The 26,328-nt window shown below is 40.8% G+C and overlaps 1 protein-coding gene across 3 annotated transcripts in view; it reads left to right on the forward strand.

Moving 5' to 3' along the window:
* usp32 (ubiquitin specific peptidase 32) overlaps window positions 1–26,328 on the forward strand; it is a 60,980-nt gene that overhangs the window by 33,560 nt on the left and 1,092 nt on the right. The window contains exons 6-33 of one of the 3 annotated variants that reach the window (XM_053321152.1): window positions 3,497–3,628; window positions 3,761–3,868; window positions 4,275–4,390; window positions 6,067–6,129; window positions 6,500–6,583; window positions 6,675–6,736; window positions 6,951–7,053; window positions 7,868–8,084; window positions 8,513–8,694; window positions 10,024–10,164; window positions 10,830–10,947; window positions 14,576–14,733; window positions 15,445–15,526; window positions 15,619–15,693; window positions 16,312–16,450; window positions 16,545–16,650; window positions 16,763–16,936; window positions 18,401–18,575; window positions 18,691–18,842; window positions 20,982–21,093; window positions 21,195–21,394; window positions 21,494–21,678; window positions 22,228–22,314; window positions 22,822–22,942; window positions 24,418–24,609; window positions 24,688–24,913; window positions 25,053–25,513; window positions 25,925–26,017. In XM_053321152.1, coding sequence (XP_053177127.1) covers window positions 3,497–3,628; window positions 3,761–3,868; window positions 4,275–4,390; window positions 6,067–6,129; window positions 6,500–6,583; window positions 6,675–6,736; window positions 6,951–7,053; window positions 7,868–8,084; window positions 8,513–8,694; window positions 10,024–10,164; window positions 10,830–10,947; window positions 14,576–14,733; window positions 15,445–15,526; window positions 15,619–15,693; window positions 16,312–16,450; window positions 16,545–16,650; window positions 16,763–16,936; window positions 18,401–18,575; window positions 18,691–18,842; window positions 20,982–21,093; window positions 21,195–21,394; window positions 21,494–21,678; window positions 22,228–22,314; window positions 22,822–22,942; window positions 24,418–24,609; window positions 24,688–24,913; window positions 25,053–25,513; window positions 25,925–26,017 — 4,064 coding nt within the window. The remainder of the gene's footprint in view (window positions 1–3,496; window positions 3,629–3,760; window positions 3,869–4,274; window positions 4,391–6,066; window positions 6,130–6,499; window positions 6,584–6,674; window positions 6,737–6,950; window positions 7,054–7,867; window positions 8,085–8,512; window positions 8,695–10,023; window positions 10,165–10,829; window positions 10,948–14,575; window positions 14,734–15,444; window positions 15,527–15,618; window positions 15,694–16,311; window positions 16,451–16,544; window positions 16,651–16,762; window positions 16,937–18,400; window positions 18,576–18,690; window positions 18,843–20,981; window positions 21,094–21,194; window positions 21,395–21,493; window positions 21,679–22,227; window positions 22,315–22,821; window positions 22,943–24,417; window positions 24,610–24,687; window positions 24,914–25,052; window positions 25,514–25,924; window positions 26,018–26,328) is intronic. The other 2 variants (XM_053321153.1, XM_053321154.1) reach the window with 2 other exon arrangements.

The following is a 26,328-nucleotide window of genomic DNA, read 5'->3' on the forward strand; positions in this document are numbered from 1 at the left end:
AGTACTTCCCAATCTTCCAAGGTTAAAAGTCCTGATGTTCACCTTTGGACTACAGGGAGTGAGGAGCACCCCTCTCAATCAATTCACCTCTGTGCTTCTTCACCAGCAGCCTGGCCACAACGAGCATCATCCACTCTGTGACTGGAAACTGTGACCTGTAGCTGCTAAAAACAGGGCTTTCAGGAAGGTTGCAGTAACAGCCAGAGTGGGAAGCTGCTTTATTTTTCTACCAGGAATTGACTGTCATTTGATTTGTCTGTCTATGTGTTTTGACACCTGTCATATGCATTGGCTCCATCAGAGGCTAGCTGGCTAGCTGCTGAATCCTATTACCTTAAGCTTGTGGATTAGCTTGTTGAAAGAGGGAGGCTGGTTCACTGACCCCGGCAGCTTTCATGTGCTATATTGGTCTGATTCGTATCACTTTGTTATAAGTTGAGTCGAATAGTATTCCAACCAGTGGCCATTGCATAACCCTTTTACAAGTATTTATCAGCAGCACTATAAACAGATGACCTAATGCTGAGTTCACCATTTAATTTGTGGTGTTTGCACTAGGGCTACAAATTATGAATTTCCTTACTGATCCATTTAATCAATCAAGTGTTTGAAAAAAGCAAAAACTACCAATTATAATTTTCTATCGGTCAAATGAATGTCTTCAAATTGTGTTTGAATTGTGTATATTTAATTGACAGAGATGTAAAACAAAGAAAAGCAACAATAGTAAGATTTAAGAGGCTGGAATCAGCTGATGTCTGGCATTTTACCTTGATAGATAAATTAAGATAGTTGTTACTGTAGTTAATTTAGAAGTTTGTTGAGTAATTGATCGACTGATTCAGGCTTCCTTTCACTTTTTTTTAAATTTAATCACTTAGGATGCAAGCAAGCAGCAGTAATGATGTTTGATGTTTTCACTGCTCTCCATGTCTAAAACTTTTGTCTGGCACATTTATATAAAAACATGTGTTCCCAGGTTTCTCTCCTACATGATGTGTTAATTTATGCTTAAAAATCTAACAACATGGCTATTTTGATGACACAGTATACAGTAATCACAGTACCTGCCTCTGCTTCCTCTACTGCAGACAGTGCAATAAAACGTTCACAGCAGTGGTGGAAATGAAGTTTTTCTTCCACCAGCCAAAGTAGCTGGTGGATTTTAGATTTTATCAGCCACTCTTTTTTTTCTTTCTTTTTTTTTTTAACAAACCAACATTTAATCACACTTTTATATGTAACTATGTAACTAACTGTTGTGTAATGTTTGTTGTTGTTGTATAACACACACACACATGGATTTTAGCTGTTTGTATGATACAGATCACCTCATTTTGCCATTTAGAGGCTTTATGTTCTTTGATAGCTACCAATTTATGATGAATGAAGCTGTTGTTTGTACAGATGCACCGATCAATCAAAAACAGCCAATTTTCAGCTGATTGGTCGTGACCAGCTCCGATCAGTCACATATATCCATTTCATTTACTTTTTTGTTTAGTTTTTTTGCTGGTTAAAATTACACACACACAGCCTTGGTGATGTTTCATGTGGTGATATCACAGCCACACACACACTATACATAAATGATATGAACTGCTGAAGAGACTCACCATCAGCTGGTAACTTTATATCACGTTGGCCTCTGTGGCTGGTAGGTTGAGCATTTGGCCGGTGGCTGCTGTTAATTCCCACCCCTGGTTTACAGATGTTTATTTAACCACAACCCTGACTGCAGCCTAGATGTTTCATTAAGCTTATGAATGGATAGTGGTGCAAGGTCTGAAAACTGCTTGTGTTGTCCAACCATCATATGACAGCAGATCGTCACATTTTAGATCACAGAACCAGAGATTATTTGGTATTTTTGCTTAAGAAAGGAGTGTATAGGTAGGAGAAGAGACGGTTTATCCTTTCCAAATATCCACAAGGCTATTTGTTTGTCTTTAGCTCGAGCTCAGCCTGCTGACTTAAAGAAGAACTGGCATCACTGGCTGTTTTTAATGAGTAAAAAACCCATTAAAGTCTAGTCTTACTGTTAGCTAAGAAACAAATTGCCCATTTCTGTTTTCATGCTCCGGTGCTGTGAGACTCATTTTGAATCAGGCAGCAGTGTGATCGCTTCTTGGACCACTCCCACCAGTCTGTGTCAGGGAATCCAGAGTGACTGACAGGCTTCACCACCTCTGAGCTGTCAGTAATGTACAGTGACATCCTGGAAGTCTCCTCCTGTGAAACAAGCAGAAACAAGTATTCCATTAAAAGCCAGATGTGTTCACTGTCCTGGCTGATTAGACAGTAGGTAGGCAGTGTTCTGCTATGCTAGGCATTACGTGAGGTCACACTCCATCCACCAAAAATTGAACGTTTTGGTCAGACAAAATAATCAGTCATTACAGGGTGATACACTTGACTGCTGCTTTAATAACTAAGAAATAATCACATCTGCCTTATCCACTTAGTCTCTTAATGAATACAACATTTAGAATAAAGTGATTAAAGGGGCAGAGATGCTGACCTCTGATCTGTAGTTTAGAAAGAACTTTAATGGTATGAAGAGCAGAGAATGTCAGTAGACGTTCAATCACAATTTAAACTCATTTAAATAAAGTTCCAGGGAGATTGTTTTACCCCCCCCCCCCCCCCCCCCCCCCCCCCAATCTTCTCTGCTGGGGGGAGTAATACTTTCCAAAAGTAGGGGAACTTTGGGGGCAGGATTTACAGGGATAACTGTCACTCATTGGTCAAACACACATAGCATGACTGCTTCAGCTTTTACTACCTCAAGTACTCTCATATCAATTTACCAGTTTAGAACAAGGGGAGGATATTTCTTTTCATTTGTTAACATTAAAAGTAAAAGAGCCAGAGAAAAAAGAGATAGATAGCATGAGAGAGAGAGAGATGGGGGGATATAATGCACCTGTGGGATAGATAGATAGATAGATAGATAGATAGACAGATAGATGGATAGATAGATAGATAGATAGATAGATAGATAGATAGATAATACTTTATTGTCAGAATCTATTATCTATTATCAAACTCTACATTAAGAGTTTGATGTGTTGTAGTTTCATGTTTATGTTTGAAGACGCAAGAAACATTTTTATGTTCTAAAGCACAAATAAATAAGCATCAAACACTCAGCACATGATTTATGACTAATGTAGCTGTAAATACAAAGAACAACGGGATAAATCTGTGTTTTTCCTTACGTGTCAATGCTGTGTTTCATTTAGAACTGTCATTTGTTAATTCCTCATTGGTCTTATACTCATGATCTACCTGGTTCCTCTGATGGGGTGGAAACACAGACCAGACGGCACCACAGGGATTTAACTTTCAACCATAGTTCCTGACATTAGTTCCTCTGTTTTCAAAGTAACTGGAACTTTAGATAGAAAACAACTTGATTTAAATCAGCTTTATGAATAAATCCAGTAGTTTGATTGTATTTCTGACTGTTTTTCCTCTGCTTCCTGTCCTGCAGTGGAGGAGTCTGACATTATAGACTTGGAGAAGCGCTACTGGCTGCTGAAAGCTCAGTCCAGGACCGGCCGCTTTGACTTGGAAACTTTCACACCGCTGGTCTCTCCTCCCATCCACTCCTCACTGAATGAAGGTTAGAAGATATTTATCAGATTAATTGCTTACAAATAAGTTCAATGTGGTCCCTTTTTAATTCACATCTTTAACCAGTGAATACATCCTTTTTCAGTGAATCTTATCTGTCTCACTCATCTTGTTTTTCCAGGCTTGTTTCATGCCTTCGATGAGAATCGGGACAATCACATTGACTTTAAAGAGATCTCTTGTGGGCTCTCTGCATGCTGCAGGGGGCCTGTCGCCGAAAGGCAGAAATGTAAGTCGCCCCGTTGTCGGAAACTATTACCGAGAAATGAATTCCAGAGGCTTCACATACTCACACCGAGCCTTTTTCATCTTAAGAAGTGGAGTCTTTTGTTCTGTGTAGCTGTTATCTGGTATTTAAATGCAAGTCTTAAAGTGGAAAGTGTTCTGTAGAGTCATTAGTGCACAGTCATTATTGTCATCAGGGTTTTCATTGGAGATTGGAAATTACATTAGCACAGAAACATGGCGACATATTGTACTTTCAGCTAATTGACTAAACAGCATGTTGTTTCACAGTAAAGTAAATTGTTGTAATTGTGTTGTAGAGTCTGTCCTAGGCTTAAAATGAACTTCATTTTACATTAGTATTGTCCTATGTGTTAGTATTTTCACTGCTTTATCTCTTCCGCTGCTAGTTTGCTTCAAAGTGTTCGATGTGGACCGAGACGGGATCCTGTCTCGAGATGAACTCCATGAAATGGTCGTGGCCTTGCTGGAGGTGTGGAAGGATAATCGCACAGACATACTCCCTGTAAGTTAAAACACACACACACACACACACAGAACATGGTTGTTAGGCCCTGCTTTACAGAGTTGTCAAGGCTGTACTAAACATCAAACTTTACCCTCATTTAGTATGTTGTCTCATTGGAACCTCCTGATCTTCTGATGCTTTCACGTCTAACTAAAGGTCATATTCTACTGTTATAGTTTATTATTATATACATACATTGTATATTTCAGAAACATGCAGGTTATAGATATAGTAATGGTCCTATTAAATAGTTGATCAGAGTTGATCCGATGCTAGTAGAGGCAGTCTTATTAGAGGTTAGCTGGCCTGCCTACTCATCTCATTTTTTTAATACACACCATAACAGCAACAATAACAGTAGGAATACCTCTCAGGAAAGGGTTAGGGTATCCTTGGAGAGCCAGATTGATGATCTTAGGTGCTGCATCATCATTCTAACTAGGGCATGGCTCACACTACTGAATGAAGCAGACCCAACCAGCAGAATCCTTCTCTGTTTTCTGTGTGGATGCAGCATAGGAGTCCAGGTGATGGAGTGTGTTTCATGGCAGAAATTCCCAGAAGCCATACATATCACAAGAGTAGGTATAGGTGTTGGATTTGCAGATAGATAGAGTATGTGTGCTGCATATTGAGACTAAAAGGGAGATGATTTGTCTCTGTGGAAGATTTGCTGGTGGGTCTGGACACAGTGAGTAAAGATGACTACAGGAATTGTTTCTGAGAATAGGAGAAAAAGTTAAATAGAGTACTTTGGAGAGGAGTAGAATGGTACTACTCAAAGATAAGTACAGTTTTGTTTTGTTTTCTCACAATCCTGTGAAATTTTGGACATTTTTCAAACCTATAGTTGCTTGCCCTAGCCTAGTCACACCACTATCTTCATTATACTGGAATATAAGCTTCTGCAGTGACTGTGTGGTCATTTTTTAATCATTAATCACAGGTTGATGGAATAATCTGTGCTGCTTTATAACCAGGCCCACACAGAATCTGGGCTCACAGATTTTATGCAGATTTTCCACCAATAGAGATGCTGCTTGTTAAACTGAAAATGTTAAGACCCTGTGAAATGAAAATGACTGGATCTCACTTTTAATCCTGTGTCTCTGTGTTATTTATCTATAATGTAGCCTAACCCTAACCCTAAAAAATAGTTTACTCATTATGTACTCAGAGGCATTTATAAAAGTTCAACCAATCAAATGTGACTTTGAGCAAGTAGCCGTCCACACTGGACATATAAAACCACACTTGTGGGTCATAGCTAACAGCAATATGTAGAGAGAGAGGAAGAGATTTGTGTTGTGTTGTTGTGTTGCTTTCACTTCCAGAGCAATGTGTCTGAGCTCTAATTCATTTAAAATAGTCTGTGTTATCTATCACATTACAAAAAAATACTCTGCAGAATTCCACAGATTTTCATTCTGGATCACGGCAGAAAACTCAAAAAAAAAAATCCACCGATTCCATTTGGCTCTGTATATACCGTAGCAAACAAACACATGTTGACAATAATCCTAGAACTGTGATTCATCTCACATTTCTAAATCCATGCTTGTTTTTCTTCCAGAATTGTGTTGTGTTCCTCTTTATATCAGCAGAGGACGAGGTGCTTGTTGTCAGCTGTGTCATGCTGATATGTGTTTTTCTCTTTTTTTGTTGCCTTGCAGGAGCTGCACAGTAGTGTGTCAGACATAGTAGAGGGCATCCTGAAGATGCATGACACGACCAAGGTGAGACTCAACTCACAGTGACAGAATCAACTTTGATGTACGCTTCCTATCAGGAAGTTAATCCCTCTCCGTTAATCCCCTACGCTGTGATATAAATTTGATATTTTTTAACCTTCGTTTGAGAAAGTCGGCACCACTTCACACTCATATTCCTGCTTCTGTCTGTCCCACTTATTATCAAAACCAGTACACCCACAGCAACCTTCCAGTCACATGCCTTCTTGTCTTACACCAGAGCTATTTTCACCCAACAATATCAGATGAAGAGTATTTCTTCCAGTCTTTTCTCAAGGTCTCAAAGCAGTGTATATTCTGAGAAAAGTGAATCTGAGTGTGCTGACCTTCTTTTTGTCTTTCGACTGCTCACCAGCTGGGTCACCTGACCCTGGAGGACTACCAGATCTGGAGTGTGAAGAGCGCTTTGGCCAACGAGTTCCTCAACCTGCTTTTCCAGGTCAGTACACACAGTTAATGCAGTTGTTTATGGGTTTGATATGAACTTTCAGAATTGATTATTTATTCATGTGTTTTCCACATCTCTGCAGGTTTGCCACATAGTTCTGGGGCTCAGGCCTGCTACTCCTGAAGAGGAGGGACAGATCATCAGGTATGTCCTCTTTATTTCTTCTGCACAACATTTAGTAATATACTGTTGGACCTAATGATTGTTGGTCGTTGAATTGACGTGTGTGTGTGTGTGTGTGTGTGTGTGTGTGTGTGTGTGTGTGTGTGTGTGTGTGTGTGTGTGTGTGTGTGTGTGTGTGTGTGTGTGTGTGTGTGTGTGTGTGTGTGTGTGTGTGTGTGTGTGTGTGTGTGTGTAGGGGTTGGTTAGAGAGAGAGAGCAGACATGGGCTGCAGCAAGGCCAGAACTGGTTCCTCATCTCCATGGTGTGGTGGCAGCAGTGGAAGGACTATGTTAAATACGTAAGTTAAAGAAGGAGGATATATATACTAAAATCAACGCTCCATAACCTCCATTACAACCTGCATACTGTTCAACATCATGAGATTTGAAAAGTAATGGTGTCTCAATGTTGTACGTATCAGGTATGTGATATTGGTTTGGGATGGAGTGCCTTTAGGTTTTAAGAAACAAAGTTGCCATTTTCCCTGTTTTATTTTGGTCTAACCAATCCGTATTAACACACTTTATATCAGTCAGCAGCTCTGCAGTTCATGGCAGAGGCTGCTGCTGTAGAAACAGTGTTGATTTAAACGTTGGCATTTCAACTTTCACCCACCTGTACATCTGTGTTAATCAGTGGCGACACAAGCACTGCTGATCTGTGCCATCATCAGTGCAACTTTTCTGGCTCCAGCAAAGGAACATTCTCAATCCTATCTACAAATCTCTTCAGTGGTTTGTTGTTTATCCAGTGGAAAAACAGCCAACAATGACCACAGCATTAAACCCTGCCTGGCCTTTAAGCTACATCCCCTTTATTAACTTTGTGGTGTGTATAATGTGTGGTAATATAATCATTTTTCCTCAAGTTTAGAAGTGTTGGTTTAGGTAAAATGTGTCTCTTCCACTTAAAGAGACCATTTAAAGATCTTTCTCCCTCCTTCTAAACACAACAGTGCTACAGCTGCGGTTGTGTTAAACTGCTCATGTTAGTTTCTGAGGACAGGTTTGGTGCTGCGTCCTGCACAATAACCCTAAACCGAGAGACAAGCAAGGGTCTGTAATAAAAGCAAACAGCACATTAACCTGAGCTATCACTTTAAACAATGACAGGGCAGTCCCTGCTGTTGTCTCCCTGTCCAGGAGCATAAGGGCATCGTGGTGGAGCAGCCGTCCATCCTGAGCTCGCTGCGGACTCCGATGGCCACGGCCACCATAGAGCCCGCCCCTCCAGACAGACTGGTAGGACTGGGAGCCATCAGCCCCGTCAGCCCCACGGAGGAGAGGTCACCTGATGCTGTGTCCAGCGCCTCAGAGGCTACAGAGACAGGTTAGTCATCACACTCAATGAAAGAAGTAGCACACAGGGTGGGCAACACTTAGGTAGGTCGGCGATAGACTGATGGTTCATCCAATCACCTACCAGGTATTTTTTTGCCTTTCTCCAGACAGATTCTGTGCATCAGGTTAGAACATCACATGGTTGCAATGGATGGATAGAATCATTGACAGTAGACTATTACTCAGTTGTGCATTAAAAAAATCAGCATCAATGGTATTTTTCAAGAATTAGTCAAGAAGTTTTTGTGTAGTTCACTTTACTGTAGTATAAGGAAACTTTTATTTAAGAGAATCCTTACAATGCCAAAACTTCTTAGTCATGTACATAAATCAACTTGACCACTTTGGTTAAATGTAACCTCCCCCATGTGTGGCCTGGCTAATCCCCCCCCTCCTCTCGTACCCCCCGTGTCCCAGCAGCCCTGAGCCCACAGGTAGCTCCCTCCGCCACAGAGAGCTGTTTCGCCCGTCAGCACAACGTATCGGACAATAACAATCAGTGTTTTTCTGGAGCCAACGGTCATCTCCCCTCCCAGCTGGCAGCACAAAGACCTGGAGCCATCGACAACCAGGCTCTGGTCAACACCGACCCCATGAAGGCAAGGATATGTGTGTCTGTCTGTGTATGTGTATGTGTATGTGTGTTTAGTGTGATTGCATCAGTTCATCATGGAGCAGCATGTTCTTTATACACCGTCCAGGAAAGTTTCATTTGTTTTTATCCCTTACATAGTGTTCAGAGGCAGATTTGACCCATTTTTACATTTGACAGCTGTAAATATACACATTTCTTTTAGCCACACTTTATCTCATGTGACCCACAGTATACAAAAATGGAATTAACATGCATCATTTTAAAACTTTTTTGTGCAGCTGATTTTGTATATACAAATGTACAAAACTCCATTCAAGCATGTTGTATTCTTCATATTCTATAAAATGTTTTCCTAGACCATAAAAAAGTGATTATGAATGTATTTTTTCCCCATAATAAATAGAATACACTCTCTCACAGCTTCATTAAGGATTAATCAAATATTTATTAATGACTGATGGGGAATTTATGAATGTAAATTGGTGTAGAGAATAATTATGAGTCAGAATATGAGAGGTATGTAAGGGTTAAGAATGTTAATCACTTCGTTTTGGAAATTATAACATCAGGCTTTGACTTAATTGTGTCCAGGCTGAAATTGTGATTATGTGCTGGTTAGGTATAAACAGCACACAGACAATACAAGCATTGTAAATCATGAGCTAAAAGCAGGAGGTTCAGTGGTTAACTGTGTAAATTTACAGTAAGGAGCAGTTGAAGTGAGGAACTGAAAACATACAGCAAACTGCCAAAAATAAAAGATAGAGAAATAGCAGTCTGGCATTAGTATGCATCATTCATCATGTTCACAGCTTTTCTTCAAGCATATGTTTGACACATGAGAAGTGTGAAGCTACTCAGATTCAGAGAGGACTCCAGCAACTCTACGTTCCCTCTGGATTAGTTTTCTCACTCAGACTCGTCTGTTCACACGAATCAAAAGGCTGGCACACAAAGAAAAGTTATTAAATGCCACATGTGATCCAGATCTTTAAAAAGACAATAAATCACTCCACATAGCACATACAGAAACAAGGCAACAGTGTGTCAGAAGCAGAAGTGTGGCAGCTTCTTAGATAAAACCCTCAAATCATCTGAGTTTCCTTTTTAGGAGGCGCTCCTCCTCTGCTGGCAGAAGCTCCAGGGGACCAGATGTTGCTTCTTCTTCTTTTGTTTTATCACTATCATTACATTTTACTGTAATGATAGTAAGCTGCCAGCTTGCGCACAGCATTAGGACACAGTCTCAATCTATTATTTGTAATTAAAGGTTGCAGAATAGTATGATTTTGTGGCGATATTTAAATGTGTTTGGGTCTCTGTGCCCCTGCAGGCCCCTACGTTAACCATGGAGGGAGGAAGGCTGAAGCGATCCCTGCAGCTGGTACCAGGTCGAGACTTTGAGACGATGCCAGAGCCGGTGTGGCGGGCACTTTACCACTGGTACGGAGCCAACCTCAGCCTGCCACGACCGGTGAGTGAAAACTGCACACACACACATACACACTCCACACACACACACACATAATGGGCTTCACTATGTCTGTCACACAGGTCTGAACTGTAGGAAATATTGATAACATCACCGTATACTCCTAAGTCTGATTTATAGCATAGCTCCAGTTTGTTACAGCATAGGTGTTATTTTTGAAGGCAGATGTTTTGTACCTAATCCAACATGGCTTTTTCTGTTTTATTTAGTTTTCCATTATTTCTTTTTTTCGCCCTTATGTACAACATTATGTTTTGTTTGTCGTTGTGTATTATGTCTGTTTAAAAATATGATAAAATGTTGGTGTTTTTAAATAATTATCATTGAGGTTAGAAAATTGAGGACTTGTGACGTGAAAAGCAAAAATATCTATGCATCTTTTTTTTTTTTACTTAGTCTGAAAAAACCCTTTTAAAAAGAAAAATGTTCTTATGTCATTTTAATAATCAGCATTCAGCATCCTTACAGTAGAAACAAAAAAAGAATAGTTTGGTGAGCATTTCTACGTATGTATGACTATCTGTTTAAAAGTGATGATTTAAATGTCTCTATAGTCAGACTATGGTGTTCAGTCCATCAGTACATTGTATTGCTTTCCATTCACATCAGCAGAGAATAAAGATCGACATGATCTTCCTCCCCTGCAGGTAATCCTAGACAGCAAGACAGCCAAAGCAGAACTGGAGCTCTTCCCCCGCTACCTCCTCTTCCTTCGCCAGCAGCCGGCCACACGCTCCCCCCAGTCCAACATCTGGGTCAATATGGGTATGACCAGCCTGCGAATGTTCCCACCGTATTTACCCCCACCAAGAGGTAACGTAAGCCTGCAGCAAGACCAGAACAAGCCGTCGACAAATGCTTCATTGAGCATCCCTGCATCCCCCCTGTTTTTTTTTAATCCTCCTTGAGTGGACTGATCCAGCCCAGGCAGTCCTCTGGAGTGGGCAGCAGAATAAACCAACCATGGCCCATGAAGGGGGGGGGAAACACTGCCGATCACTTTAAAAGTTGCACAAACCTTTTTCAGTCTCTACAGACCTTGCTATTCAAGTATCATCTCTGACAGCCCTCTTTAAGTGCTCTACACTCATCTGCATTATCAGTATACTGAATCATAACAAAGCAAACTTTTAAAGAGTCATATGGAAACATATTTGGAATAGGCTGGAGCATGATAACAGTTTAAGGCATATTGCAAATTGAAATCACTCATTTGACTTTTAGAACACTTCCAACCTCCAAAAACAATCAAAAATGATCATTAAATCTACTCTATTTCTCCTCTTAAAGCTTTATGACAAGAAACTACCACATGGGATAAAACAGTAGAATTGAGAATAGGAAATAATATAGATAAAAGCTTACTGAAGGTTATTTAAAACCACTAACTGGCCTCTTTTACACCTGGTTCTAAATGCAGAGACATTTGGAAACTATAGAAACATTGTTGCCATGAGCAGAAATGTCATCATGGTTGGTAGATATATCATCAGGCTATTTCCAAAGCAAAGTGTGGGGTTATAGCGCTAAAGCAAAGTCAACATTTTGACAGGAATTGTGACAGGAATACACAAATATTAATGCTGACATTCTGTCACTTAGTTCTAATACAAACAAGATAGTAGAAACTCTAACTATTTATTTATTTTCTTATATGTACCAGCTATATAAACACAATATATTATCTTACATGTGCTACACATACTGTACAAAGAGCATTGGAAAGTTAAGAATCTACAGTTTGTGTGCATGTCAGCAGTATCAAATGCATTCTCTATTCTCTCATTGAAGCTACATTGCGGTTGTGGTTTAGCAAAGATTAATGGGTTTTTTTAAAGAGCGTCTGTATGATTTCGACTTTTAAGTTTCAGTTTGTTTTGTGGCCTGAGAAAGAAGAGAGAATGAAGAAAGAAAGCTTCTACACCGCTTTGATGACACATACAGTACCACTTTTGATATGTTATATCTTTAAAAGAAGAAACTGCAAGTAACTACACTACAAACAATTTTAGAACCACAATCACCAATTTGACAATATCTACAAGACGTAAAGAAGCAAATACAAAAAAGCTGCAAATTGTTTACAACACAGCAGAACCTAAAATGATGATCATGCCAGTCATTTTTAAAAGGCTACATACTCATAGTAATACTGGACAGCTATTAAAATATCATTTTAAAGTGTCACCCTTTTTGCAGCATTTTTGTATTAGCTTTTGTTGTCAGTCTGTGTTGGTTACATTTCTTGTGTTTTAGTTTTCACCTCTGTCTGTGCTATTTCTCTGTGGTCACTGTGGTTTTCAATCAGAACACAATTGTCAGAGTGTTAGGTTGCATTATGACTGCAGTGCTGCTAAAGCTTGCGGTTGCTGGTTCATTTCCATTTTCAATGAACAACAAGCTGGCTCATTTCTACTTTTTCCACCTGTGTGGCCTTTAGCATCTGCTTAGACAGTTAGGCATCTATCATTGCATCATCTTAACTGTTATCCAGCTAAGTGACAGAGGACACATTGAAATACATGTCAATGATTTCATAATAATACATTTCAATTTTTCATTTATAGTAGAATAAAATAGTCTTTATTGTCCTTGTACATGTACAATGAAAATAGTGCATAGCAAAAATAGCCAGAGGGTTGTACATTAACACTACCTGCAGTGTCAGTGAATGTAGCACCACTTGTAAAAAATAGTGTGTTACATTACAATATAACTGCCATTAAAAAGTAAGCATTAGACTACTTTTGCATTATCAAAAATGAAAACCCAGTTGCAATCCCTTGCATATGATACTTATATTTATTGTGGCGAGCAGCGTGGAATGAGAAACAGGAAGCAGGAGGATAGTGACCTAAAAACCACAGTCACAAAATACACAGTCAAGAAACATCAGAGTCGCCTCACTCTTGCTTACAACTATAAACCTGCACCAAAATGACGAGTACCAAAATGAACGCAAACACTAACAAAGATTAACATTTGCATTTTGGAACAAATTTAACAAACTACAGAACGTGCTTGTTCATGTTGGTAATGCTCTTTTTTGTGCTGGTTTATAGTTTTAAACATGATTAAGCTGACAACAGATGTGTTTTGCTGCTGTGTTTCTGTGTTCCTGTCCCCTGTGTTGTACATCAATAAAAGGATGACATCACTGAGAGCCACTTCCCGTCTCTCATTCGATGTTGCTCTCCACAATAACATTGTGCAACAGTAATGGATGCTTATTTGAATAAGCAGCCAGGTAACTGATGAGTTGAATTGCATAACCTGCGTGACACATTACTTTTTAACACAAAACATATTTCTGAGAGATGATCAGTGCCACCTCAGGATCTAAAATGCCAACAGAATGCAGACAGAATGCTATCAGTAAGCACAAACAGGTGTAAATGAGGTCTGTCTGTTACTGGAAGCTCAATCAAAACACTCAATTTCAGTCACTTCCACTTTAGTCAGTTCATGTCCAATTTGCTCTCAGTTTAAATCCTATATATAATTACATAATTGAGTTTTTACATTAAGTCTAAATGGATATAATGGAGTCCATCTATAAACAGAATATGCCAAGCTGCAAAAACAATGCAGATGACAAAGCAGAAAGTGTACACGGTCTGTCAGGGATGTCATCAGCAGTCAGCATGAGAGCTCTGCTCCAAATCAACTTAACGTATCAGGTTTCTGGCCTCAGCGCGAACCCCGAGTCCTCATCATGACTCACACTCTGCCTGAGCAGCACCTTTTCCTGTCATCGCCGGGGCATCGAGCCCCCCCCCCCAGACATGTGGCCCGATGTCTAACACGGATCTAATTACAGAACGCACCCAAAGCCTGAGGCATTAGCGGAGCACTCCCAACGAGTGTAGAGGATGATTCGCTTTTTGTGATGTAACTGAATAGCAAGGCTGTGTTGACAGAAAGAGTAACATTTCCAAAAAAATCAAACCTTAAAAAAAAATCACCAGTTATGAAATCAGTATCATTTGAGATGAAACCTCATTTAACAGGACTAATATTGATTGGTTTGTATTTGATTTAAGTCCACTAAATACACTAAGATGATTGACCAATCAAGTGTGCGCTGATTGACAGAATGATCTTTTCTTGCTGCTTCCTTACAACTAATGCTCAGATAGCAGAATGCTATTGTTGGTATTGATATCCATGTGGGTCAGTTATACACCGTTGATTTGATTGCATTTGTGAGCTAGAAGGTGTGGTTACTATAGCAACTAATCAGATTTCAGAGACATGTTTTTAGCTGATTTGGATTGAGACCTAGATTTAAATGACAGAAGAACAAACACTAGATTTCAGGTGAGTTAAAGGAAGTGTGTTCAGATATACATTCATGTTTAAAATGACCTCCTCTCCTCTTTCTGCACCCAAGCAGGTAATGTTCCATCCCCGAACGCCCCCCTGAAGAGGGTGTTGGCCTACACGGGCTGCTTCAGCCGCATGGGCACCATCAAGGACATCCACCTGTACCTGTCCCAGAGGCTCCGCATCAAAGAGGAGGACATGAGACTCTGGCTCTACAACAGTGAGGTAAGCACCAAAGCACCCACAGCAGAACCACAGTACTCTCTCACTGGGTTTTTAACACATAGATCTACTTTACTGATGGTGCTCAGAGGTTTACTACAACACTAAAACCTTGAATAATCTTCTATCATATGAACCACATTGTGTATCACATCACCCTACTTGTACAGTTGCATCCTCTTGTGTGTATAACTAATGGTAGAAATTGAATATAGATAGCAATAAAAATAGATAATTTACTTATGATTTCCTATATTGCCTGAATTCACAGTTTTTGAGTGAATGGTAATAATCAAAGCAAAGTACACAAGTGTCCCAGGGGCCCCTGTACATAACTGTTTGTGCTAATGTAATTCAAATATGTTGGGAATATATCCTAACAAAGCATAGTATCGACTAACATGATGTGGGTTTTAAGTAAGTCCTGCATTATGACCAATCCCAAGGCCATGTGACAAAATCTACTTTTAAGACTTTTCATCATTTGAATGTTAGAAAATAAATACTCTAGTGCATTAAAAATGTGCACTTTATACTTACATGTCAAGGGACCTTATCTCTGTCCCATAACTCCTACCAAGTGAATACAGCTGTGCTTTATGGTCCTTGACAGAAAAAAGAAGAGCAGAGTAATTGTGTCGTCTTGACAGATCAAAGGTTATCTACTAGAATTACTCCCAGTTTCAACATGTTCCTCTCACTGTGCTCCTACAGAACTACCTCACCCTCCTGGACGATGAAGATCACACTCTGGAAAGTCTGAAGATCCAGGATGAGCAGCAGCTGGTTATTGAGGGTATGAAATCCAGAGTATACATAACTCTTTCCTCCTCACAGTAGCAACTACAACCAACAGATATTTTCATCTATAATTGTCTTCCTCCACAGTCAGAAACAAAGACATGAGCTGGCCAGAGGAAATGTCCTTCATTGCCAACAGTAGCAAAATGGACAGACACAAAGGTAAGCTTCTTTATAAACCATGTGCTGATTGGTAGATGTGTGAAATGTGCTCTATTACATCACATAGCACTTTGGAAGGGTAATTTTTCAATTGTCACACATGTAGTCATTGCAGCACACAATAGCAATTTAAGATCAATGGATAATCCGTTAATAGCAGTTTCCTTTAATGTATGAAAGAAGAAACATTCCCTGTATACCTCCGACAAGGTTATGACAGAAATAATTAATGAATGATTTCTTCCATATTTCTTTCTATATGAAAGATTAAAACTCAAGAATAGAGTTTCTAATAGAGTTTAGAGTAAGGAAAAAACAAGCTGTTTTTGTTATTGAAGAATTACCTAGATACAATATTTATAAACCAGCAGACATGAGTGACTAAAGAAAAGAGAAAAAAAAGTCCTACTGAAGATTGCTATTAATAGTTTTCCTGCTGTGTCACTGTTGGGTAATGATGATGAGAGATTATTTTCATCTGTCACACAGCTGCAGAGTGACTATTTTTAACAGTTTTTTATGTGAGGTAGTAAAACATATTCAGGTCAGTATTGGTGTTTGTAATTCAGTCAATTTTTTTTTTTAATTGCAACCGGCACATCTGTGTTTCCCCTCCAGTTCCTACAGAGAAAGGAGCCACTGGCCTCAGTAACCTTGGCAACACCTGCTTCATGAACTCCAGCATCCAGTGCGTGAGCAACACCAAGCCTCTCACAGACTACTTCATCTCAGGGCGACACCTCTATGAGCTCAACAGGTGCAGTTTCACTCTATCAGCCTGGTGTAAATGTTTTCGCCATCAATATGAACTTTTAATCTCACTCACTCAGCACGTGTCGGTGCATTTACAGAACCAACCCCATCGGGATGAGAGGTCACATGGCCAAGTGTTACGGCGACCTGGTGATGGAGCTGTGGAGCGGGACGCAGAAGAACGTGGCTCCACTTAAACTCAGGGTGAGTGGTGTTTTTTATCCCTAACTCTCTATGCAAAGGGTTTTATGGTGCATTGGTTTCAAAGACAGTCACACAAACAGTAAGATTTATTATGTCATATCTTCCTCTCTAGTGGACGATAGCAAAGTATGCCCCTCGCTTCAACGGCTTCCAGCAGCAGGACTCCCAGGAGCTGCTGGCCTTCCTGCTGGACGGCCTCCATGAAGATCTGAACCGGGTCCACGAGAAGCCCTACGTGGAGCTGAAGGACAGCGACGGTCGGCCCGACTGGGAGGTGGCCTCTGAGGTCTGACTTCACACCATTTTATCATCACTATTATCTGCAATATGTGCTACTATAACTATAACTGTATGTGCTACATTCTTTTGTGTGAAGCTATAGAGGTGTTAATATGTTGCTGATTAGTCTGCACTGCTCACGCTTAAAGGGAATTAGGCAAATAATGACTTCCATAGACTTTTACCCAGCCAGCATGTCCATGTGGGCCCCACATGGGTTAAATGTGGGCTACGCTGGTGGAGTGGGTATGGGCTTGAACTTGGCAAATTGTACTAGTCTCACATGATTTCAATAACATGGGCCCCACATGTGAAGCCCACATGGGTTGACTGTATGAGCCCCATAAGGGATCTAAGTGGGCTAAGGGGGCATGGGCATAAACAGGGCAAATTGTATGGGAACCATATTGTTTCAGAAACATGGGCCCCACATGTGAAGCCCATGTGGGCTGGCTAAGTGGGCCCCGATTTGAGGTCCATACTGATCCTACTTAGACCCAGTATGGGCAAATATATGGGGCGTACATGGGTCTCGATTAACTCAACAGATGGGCCCCATCTGCAACTCAGTCAGGACCCACTTGAAGCCCATATGGGCAGACACAGATGGGGCTACCGCATAAATTGTGGACAAACCCACTTTGGACCCATATTGAAAACCCTTATGGGGCCCACATGGACATGCTGGCTGGGTATTGTCATCCAATTGCCAGTCAATGATTACTACGTAGACATTTGCCTTTGGTAGATGACAATAAGCAGCACTATACTCACTGAGCAGTGAAAGAGAGCCCCCCCCCCCCCCAAAGTATTATGTTATTTATTGTCTTAGATATATTTACCTCATGTGGTCATATGACAGCAGAAATTAAACTTGCTGAGTCAAAGCTGATTAAGCACCCCTGTGTCCTCTCCTGCTCTCTGTGATCACTCACACTGTGTTTTGTGTTTCACTACTGCACTGAGATTATGACACATCACGACTTACATCATTGCAAAGTCTGATGAAATAAAAATGCAGGCTAATGTCAACGGAAGTGGGTGATTTAAATTAGGTCAGCAAGTGCACAATTATGCATCTTGTTCATCTACAGTTAACCAACCACCAACAGTCACTTCAATCCGTTAGACTATTCATGAAGTCAACAAAGACAATGACTTTATGACAAGGAGTTAAGGAAATGCAACACAAAATACAAAACTGAGCCGGTGGGGGGATGAGAGTTGTGGAAATTATCTGTGACGTCCTCTGGTGTCTGTTCTGGAAGTCAGAGCCTGAGGAGAAGAGCAGGCAGTCAATAGCAGTCAGTCTATCAGCTGAGCGCTCCTTTAAATTGGTAATGTGGCTGTATTGATGTTCTGTTTGTTCTCTGTTTATCCTGAGGGTAGGGATTAGCAGGATTAGTGGTAGGTGATCTCACCTGTGTCTGTGTGTGTCTGTGTGTGTCTGTGTGTCTGTGTCCATTTAAAGGCGTGGGAGAACCACCTGCGTAGGAACCGCTCCATCGTGGTGGATCTGTTCCACGGTCAGCTCAAGTCCCAGGTGAAGTGTAAGACCTGCGGCCACATCAGCGCCCGCTTCGACCCCTTCAACTTCCTGTCTCTGCCTCTTCCCATGGACAGCTCCATGCATCTGGAGATCACTGGTGAGGAGGCTGCAGGGCTGGAACAAAGACTACTACAAAGATTATTATTATTATTATTATTATTATTATTATTTTTAATAATATGACATGACTTGTGTGTGTTGTGTGTTTGCAGTCATTAAATTGGACGGCTCCACGCCTGTGCGCTACGGCCTGAGGTTAAACATGGATGAGAAGTACACAGGACTGAAGAAACAGCTGAGTGAACTGTGCAGCCTGAAGCCTGAGCAGATCCTCCTCGCTGAGGTCCATACCTCCAACATCAAGGTACTGACACTGTGCTACACACAAAAAGTAGCCACTAACTAGACATGGTCTGTGGCCAATACTATACATATCTCAATACACTGCCAACAATCTCATACATTAAAGATACATAAGCAGCAATTACCCATATGATACGATTCACCCCCCTATCGCGATGGAGTGCGATTCAATGCGATTTGATCTGGCACGGTGTGACTCGATGCAATACAACGATGCAAAGGAATGATGCTGTAATTCAATGAATTTGATTATTTGTTATCCAAATAAAATGATGACCTTTCACAAATGGCATTGTTTCACTTTTTCAAGTTGACAGTACAGTACACTTTTATAACACTTGGCTCACAAATCAGGATGCTCAAGATTAACATCAGTGAGGTATAGTGCAATATGAAAAACTACTGCCAAGCAGCAGATGTGCTTAACACTCTTTCAGCAGCAAAATGCAGTTTCTATATTATGAATAATAAAAACTACATTAACCTTTCACAAAGGGGTTGTTCATAACTGCTGACAAGTGAAAAAATGTAAACTCTTCCTGGTATTCACATGCTGCTGTAAAAACACTGTTATTATAACTGACCGGCGACTCTTATTGTCTTTAAACGAGTAGAGCTTTTAGCTAGGGGGCCATTAAAAAAAGTTGGCAGACACCTCAGCATTCACACCATGTTGCCGTCTCAGGTGTGTAATAAGGTTAGTTGTTCTGCTACAGCTGCACAGCACATTTTGGAAATTGCATTTGATTTGTCAATTTATCCGTCTCTCTGGTAAACTCGTGTTGCCAAACTTTGAATTTATAGTTCTCTGGTGTGTGTGTTTGTTCCACCTCCACCATCCTCATCATCCTCAACACAAGAGTTTGTTATGACACACCACCTATACTGCTCAGCAGCAGTCAGCATCTGCTCTGTAACATAATGTAAGGTAACTTATTGTGTGTGTCATATTTCTAAATAAAGGCATAAAACATGTCATAATTAAATGGATTGGATTCTATAGGTGAACAGACATAAAAACAATGCCTCATCAATTACATCTATTCATGGCTGCTCTACCGATGCGCTCGCATATCAGTATATTGATACGAGTCAGTTAATCATCCCATCCCTACAAGGAACGGCATCATTTGTGTTGGTCTACAACACAGTTACATATCAACTTAAAGGCTCAGTTCACCCAAATCTAACACAATAAAAAACAAAAAAACTCTCAGTATGATGGGGACAGTGTTTCTGGAAAGTGATTTTTAAATGGAATTATATTTTCCATTATCATTTCCACTCACTAGACTCCAAACGAAACGGATACATATAATAATGATTTTTTTTTTTTAACATTTTCCATTGTTGCATAATTCTGTTAATTACATTACAAGACAAAACAGAAGTGAAAGGAGAGAGTAGAGACAGGAAATGAGAGGAGAGATGAAGAAAAGTCTGGCTGGAATGCAGCCTGAGATACTGAAACCCTGAGGCCACTACAGCACACACTGTCATTCTCATAGTTCTTCTTCTACATTCAAATGGGCGCAGCATGTTTGGTTTTCAGTAACTGCAGACTTTGTTGTCTAAATGTCAGTTTGTTTACATGCACTGTAGTAACCAGGTTACTCAGAGGAATGGGGCTAATTTTGGGAAGGCATTAACACGCATTAACACGCATTGTAGTAACCTGGTTTCTTTAAGTCTGTCTAAACACAGCAGGTCAATAACAAGATGACCTTGTTTGGAAGCATGGTTTACTGACACAGCTGTATTAGTGATAGAAGACTCTGCTTTCTGCTTTCTGATGTCTGTGTGTGTGTGTGTGTGTGTGTGTGTGTGTGTGTGTGTGTGTGTGTGTGTGTGTGTGTGTGTGTGTGTGTGTGTGTGTGTGTGTGTGTGTGTGTGTGTGTGTGTGTGTGTGTGTGTGTGTGTGTGTGTGTGTGTGTGTTAAAGCACAATGACAGTGCAGTGAAAGGAGAGAACAGACATTCTCAGTGATGGAGACTGCCTTATTTAAACTTGTACAGGCTACTTTATTTTTGTGTCAGTCTTGAATTTTAGATGGAATTACATTTAATGTGAGGATGGATTTTTTTTACTGCATGATGCGCAAGTATCTCCATTCTCTGATTCCCAAATGCTTTATGTCTAGAACTTTCCCCAGGACAACCAGAAGGTTCGTCTGTCTGTCAACGGTTTCCTGTGTGCTTTTGAGGTTCCGGTGCCAGGTTCCCCAACATCACTGAGCTCGCCCACGCTGACAGGTGAACCTTGCCCCCCCCCCCCCACATTCTAACTTGGGGTACTTTTTATTGTCTATCTGAGAATCCAGTGTCTCATTTCCTCTCTCTACCTCCTTCATTAGACGTCACTCCAATAGCCAATGGCTCAGCTGCTAATGGGCACGTGGTCAATAAGCCTGTCCTCATCCCAAACGGTGGACCCAGCACTGTGGTACCCTTCAGTCCGGAGACACCCCTGGCCAACGGGGTCGCCAACGGTCACATCACACCAGTACAAGAGAGCCCCTTCATAGGATACATCATCGCCATGCACAGGAAGATGGTGATCACTGCTAAATGACATATCATAAATGTTTTTCCACTACATTATATAACCTAACACGATTTCCACGACTTTACACATATTTGCGTCCTCTTTCAGATGCGCACAGAGCTGTACTTCCTGTCATCTCAGAAGAACCGGCCCAGTCTGTTCGGCATGCCGCTCATCGTTCCCTGCACTGTCCACACCAGTAAGAAAGATCTGTACGATGCTGTCTGGATCCAGGTGTCCAGACTGGCCAGCCCACTTCCCCCACAGGAAGCCAGCAACCATGCACAGGACTGGTAGGCTGATGCATCATGCGCAAATGTTGCTTGTACAGTTTCCTTCTGCTCTGCAGCTGAACTTGTCATAATACTACTATCTTTGTACTTTGAACTCACTGAGAAGAAACTGAAATGGATCATCTGACTCTGGGTTGTCCTCAAAATGTCAGAGGGTTTTCTCCGAGGTTATTTTCGTAACACTTGCTTTATTGAACAGTTGACAGGGAGACAGCAGATTCAGCGAGAGGGCAAAGTCCCATCAATTAGTGTTACACAACAGAGGAAAGATGATTAAGAACGGCCTGAGCCGATCCGTACAATCAGGATCAGGGCTGATCAGTATCAGCTATCTAAAGCCTGATCCATTTCCGCTCTTTTTGTTTAATGTAATTCACCACAGTCCGCGTACAGACACTGGAAAAAGTGCCTCTCTTATATCAGCCACATTCAAACAGTGAGCCTGGTGTGAGCTAGTAAAGAAATGAGTGGAATAAACTCACTTTTTAGATTATGATACTCATAAGAGAAAACTATATGATTTTTATTTCTTCTTCTTTTAACCTGCAGTGATGACAGTATGGGCTACCAGTACCCATTCACTTTACGGGTGGTGGGTAAGGATGGCAACTCATGTGCCTGGTGCCCTTGGTACAGGTAAGACATGGAGTTTTTTACACACACACACACACACACACACACACACCAAGTAAAGAAGAACACATCTGGTGGTGATGAAACATGCTCCATATGAGATTATCACAGTTGATGAAAAATGTTATGTACATGTATGTTATGTAAAAAATATAATAAAAATATGAAGTCTCATATTTGATTCATGCCATAAGTAGAAATAATCTTCAGTAAACTGCAAAGCTAATACAAACTCTTCTTGTCAATACAAAAAAAGTATTGACATACATTTTTGGAATAAAACTTTGGAAACAAATGAGAAAAGATTAGATGCAGAGAGTGTATTGTTTTTTTGTAGAGATAACATGTTTAACCTGTGTGTGTGTGTGTGTGTGTGTGTGTGTGTGTGTGTGTGTGTGTGTGTGTGTGTGTGTGTGTGTGTGTGTGTGTGTGTGTGTGTGTGTGTGTGTGTGTGTGTGTGTGTGTGTGTGTGTGTGTGTGTGTGTGTGTGTGTGTGTGTGTGTGGTGAAGGTTCTGTAGAGGCTGTACAGTAGAGTGTACAGAGGACAGAGCCTCTGTAGGAAACGCTTATATAGCTGTGGACTGGGACCCTACCGCACTGCACCTCCGCTACCAGACCTCTCAGGAGAGGGTGAGACACACACACACACACACACACACACACACACACATTTAGGTGAACATTGCGTTACATTATATTATCCCTAACCCCGTCCTTAACTATAATCCTAAATTTGAATCTGTGCTTTTTGCCACTATGACACAGATAATACAAGTATACAGACACACTAACACTCTGAGGCAGGGGGCTCTAGATATCACCCCCAAACAAGTCTGAGATTCATATGATAAATTAAATTCAAGGTGTTAATGTGTGTGTACAATGTACGTCAATTTAAACTGTACTTATTACTGTGTGTGTGAATTTCTATGTTATTTCTTCTCTATTAGATTATACTGATAATTATTAGGCAAAAAATGACATTTTTACTTTGACATTACAGTGAGTGAATGAAAAACTGTCAGATGTTCAGTGTTTTGTACTGCACCTGACAATTTTAGACCCTGCTCTACTGACACTGAGGGGTTTTTTCCATTATCCTACACTTTTATTACTTTATCACTGTGGTTGACTTGGCTCCTGTATTATTGTGAAAGTGCAAGTTTTGAGAGAATACCTTGATAAGCAAATCTGCTAGAAACTGCTGTAGTTCAGTGTTTGAACACAAGGAGTCAGCAGTGAGCTGGTTCATGCTCAACTGGATCAGCAACAAACTAAAGTCTAATAAGAGATACATTTTCTTTATTTATAAGGATAACGCACATTATTCAACGTTGTGGTGAAGTTGTGATCAAGCTGTGATGTCATATCAGCTGCTTTGTGATGGTGGTAGTAATAATATAATAATAATAATAATGATAATAATAACTATTTATATATCACTTATCAAAAACAAGCTACTAAAAGCTTTACAAGGACATAAAACAGAAGAAATGACCCGATGAATAATAAATAGAAGCAGAATTGATACAGTAATAATGAGTGAGGTATGAATTATTAAAACACAGTAAAAACAGAAGAGTCTGAAAAGTGCTTTTTTAAAAGAGAGATTTAAAAAAAGATACAGATCTCCTCTGGCAGGTCATTCTACAGTCACTGGCCCTGAATCTGAAGGCTCAGTCTCCTCTGGTTTTAAGCCGTGACCTATGAATTACTGACAGACCTCTGCTGGAGCATTTCAGGCTTGTAGGGTTTAATAAGTCAGTGATATAATCACAGCCTAGACGTGCTGTAAAGGTAATCATTAAAAAAAAGGTATATTATATAGATGCCGAAAGCACGATTTCATCTGATGATGTTGGTCAAAGTGAAGTTTGTTTTCAAAGATAACACCCAAGATTTTAACACAACAGGATAGAGAACAGAAGTGAAAGGAGAAGTGCTCTCTGGAGGAGTGTGCACCTATGATAATGACTTTTAGAGAGTCTGCATAAAAGATGAAAAAGAACAAAAGAGGGAACAAAGACATTAAATGTTTTAAAAGAATATAGACCACAATAACAGGATAGTGTGAATGTGTCCTCACCATGCTGCTCTCCCTGCAGATCGTAGAGGAGCATTGCAGTGTGGAACAGTCCCGCCGGGCGCAGGCTGAGCCCATCAGTCTGGACAGCTGTCTGAAAGCCTTCACCAGCGAGGAGGAGCTGGGCGAGGACGAGCTCTACTACTGCTCCAAGTGTAAGACCCACCGACTAGCCACCAAGAAGCTGGACCTCTGGAGGCTGCCACCCATCCTGGTCAGTGACACACTCACTATTTACTGCATTCTTTCAAAGCTGATACTGTACTAACTCATAATGTGTTCTTCTCTTCAGATTGTCCACCTAAAGCGCTTCCAGTTTGTCAACGGTCGCTGGATCAAGTCCCAGAAGATTGTCAAGTTTCCACGAGAGAATTTTGACCCCAGCGCCTTCCTGGCTCCCAGAGACATTGAGGTGTACTGCCTTCACTCCCGCAGCGAGAGTGAGGATCTGCTGAGGGTCGGAGAAGACAACCTGTCCTCCATCTCTGCCCCTGCCGGCTTCTGCAACCTCCCCAAAGGTCGATCATATAATCAATCAATCAATCAATCAATCATAAGACCGATGCATAGTTATTGCAAGACACTTTTAAATGGACCTTTTAATCATAATCAGAGAGTTGCAAAGGAAGTGTGTTTAACCCTTTGTTTCCCCAACAGCCTCCCCCGCCTCTAGCAGGAAGTCAGCGCCTTCCCTGAGCCGGACCAGTAGCCCCTCCAGCAGCCCCAAGACCAGCAGCGGAGGTCGCAGGCCAGGCCGGCTACGCCTGCCCCAGCTGGGCAGCAAACACCGCCTCTCCAACAGCAAGGAGAACTTAGAGGGAGTCGCTAACGCCAGCGAGGCCGAGCTACGGGACGGCTCGACGCAGGCGGACAGCGAGGGCAGCGCGGCGGCGGCAGCGGAGGGTCTCCACGGGTCAGGAGAGGCGCTGGCGTCAGAATCATTGTGCAACACGACGGAGGCGTCCAGCAGCCACTGTGACGTGGTGCTGATGAACGGAGACAGTAACGGGCTCAGCTCAGACTGCAGCACAGAGAGCAGCATGGACCCTGATAACTCACTGCTGCAGCACAGAGACAACATGGGTCTGGACGCCATCTATAACCTCTATGCAATATCAGTAAGTACTGAACAGCTGTCTCACACACACACACACACACACAAAGACAGTACAGTTTTTTAAGAGTACAATGTAGATCTGCTCTGTGTGTAAAGTACCTAGAAATGACATTTGTGGTGATTTGGTGCTATATAAATAAAGATTGATTGATTGTGTATTTAAGCCTTGATAGCTAACAATATGTATTTATATTTCATGTTCATTTTGTGTCTGTAATGATGTGATACTACATCACAACAAAAAGAATGAACACCATTTGTACCAGATAAACACACTATAACATTTAGGTTTAGTTTTCATGATTTTGCTGTGGCAACAAGACTACTGCAGACATTTACACAAACAGATGTGGGTCCTCTTGAATTTTCTCCAGATGTGAAGTTTTTTTTTGTTTTTTTTAAATCTCCTCAGTGCCATTCAGGAATCATGGGAGGAGGCCACTATGTGACGTATGCCAAAAACCCCAATGAGAAATGGTACTGTTACAATGACAGCAGCTGTAAGGTAAGACCTCTGTTCTCCAGGCTTAATGACATATTTACTCTCTTGTGTGTGTATATATATATATATATATATATATATATATATATACAAAATTCCAAGGTGTGATATATGTGTATATATATATATATATATATATATATATATATATATATATATATCACACCTTGGAATTTTGTTTCTGTCTTTTACTGAGTTGAACAGCAGTGGATATTATTAGGATTTTGTCAGCACTGATGAAATTTCTCCAAATATATAGTTACATTAAAAAAATAAAAAAGACACTATTTGTTGTAAGCATTGATCAGACAGGA

Source organism: Scomber japonicus, chromosome 6 (genome assembly GCF_027409825.1).
Source record: "Scomber japonicus isolate fScoJap1 chromosome 6, fScoJap1.pri, whole genome shotgun sequence".
NCBI classification, from domain to species: domain Eukaryota; kingdom Metazoa; phylum Chordata; class Actinopteri; order Scombriformes; family Scombridae; genus Scomber; species Scomber japonicus.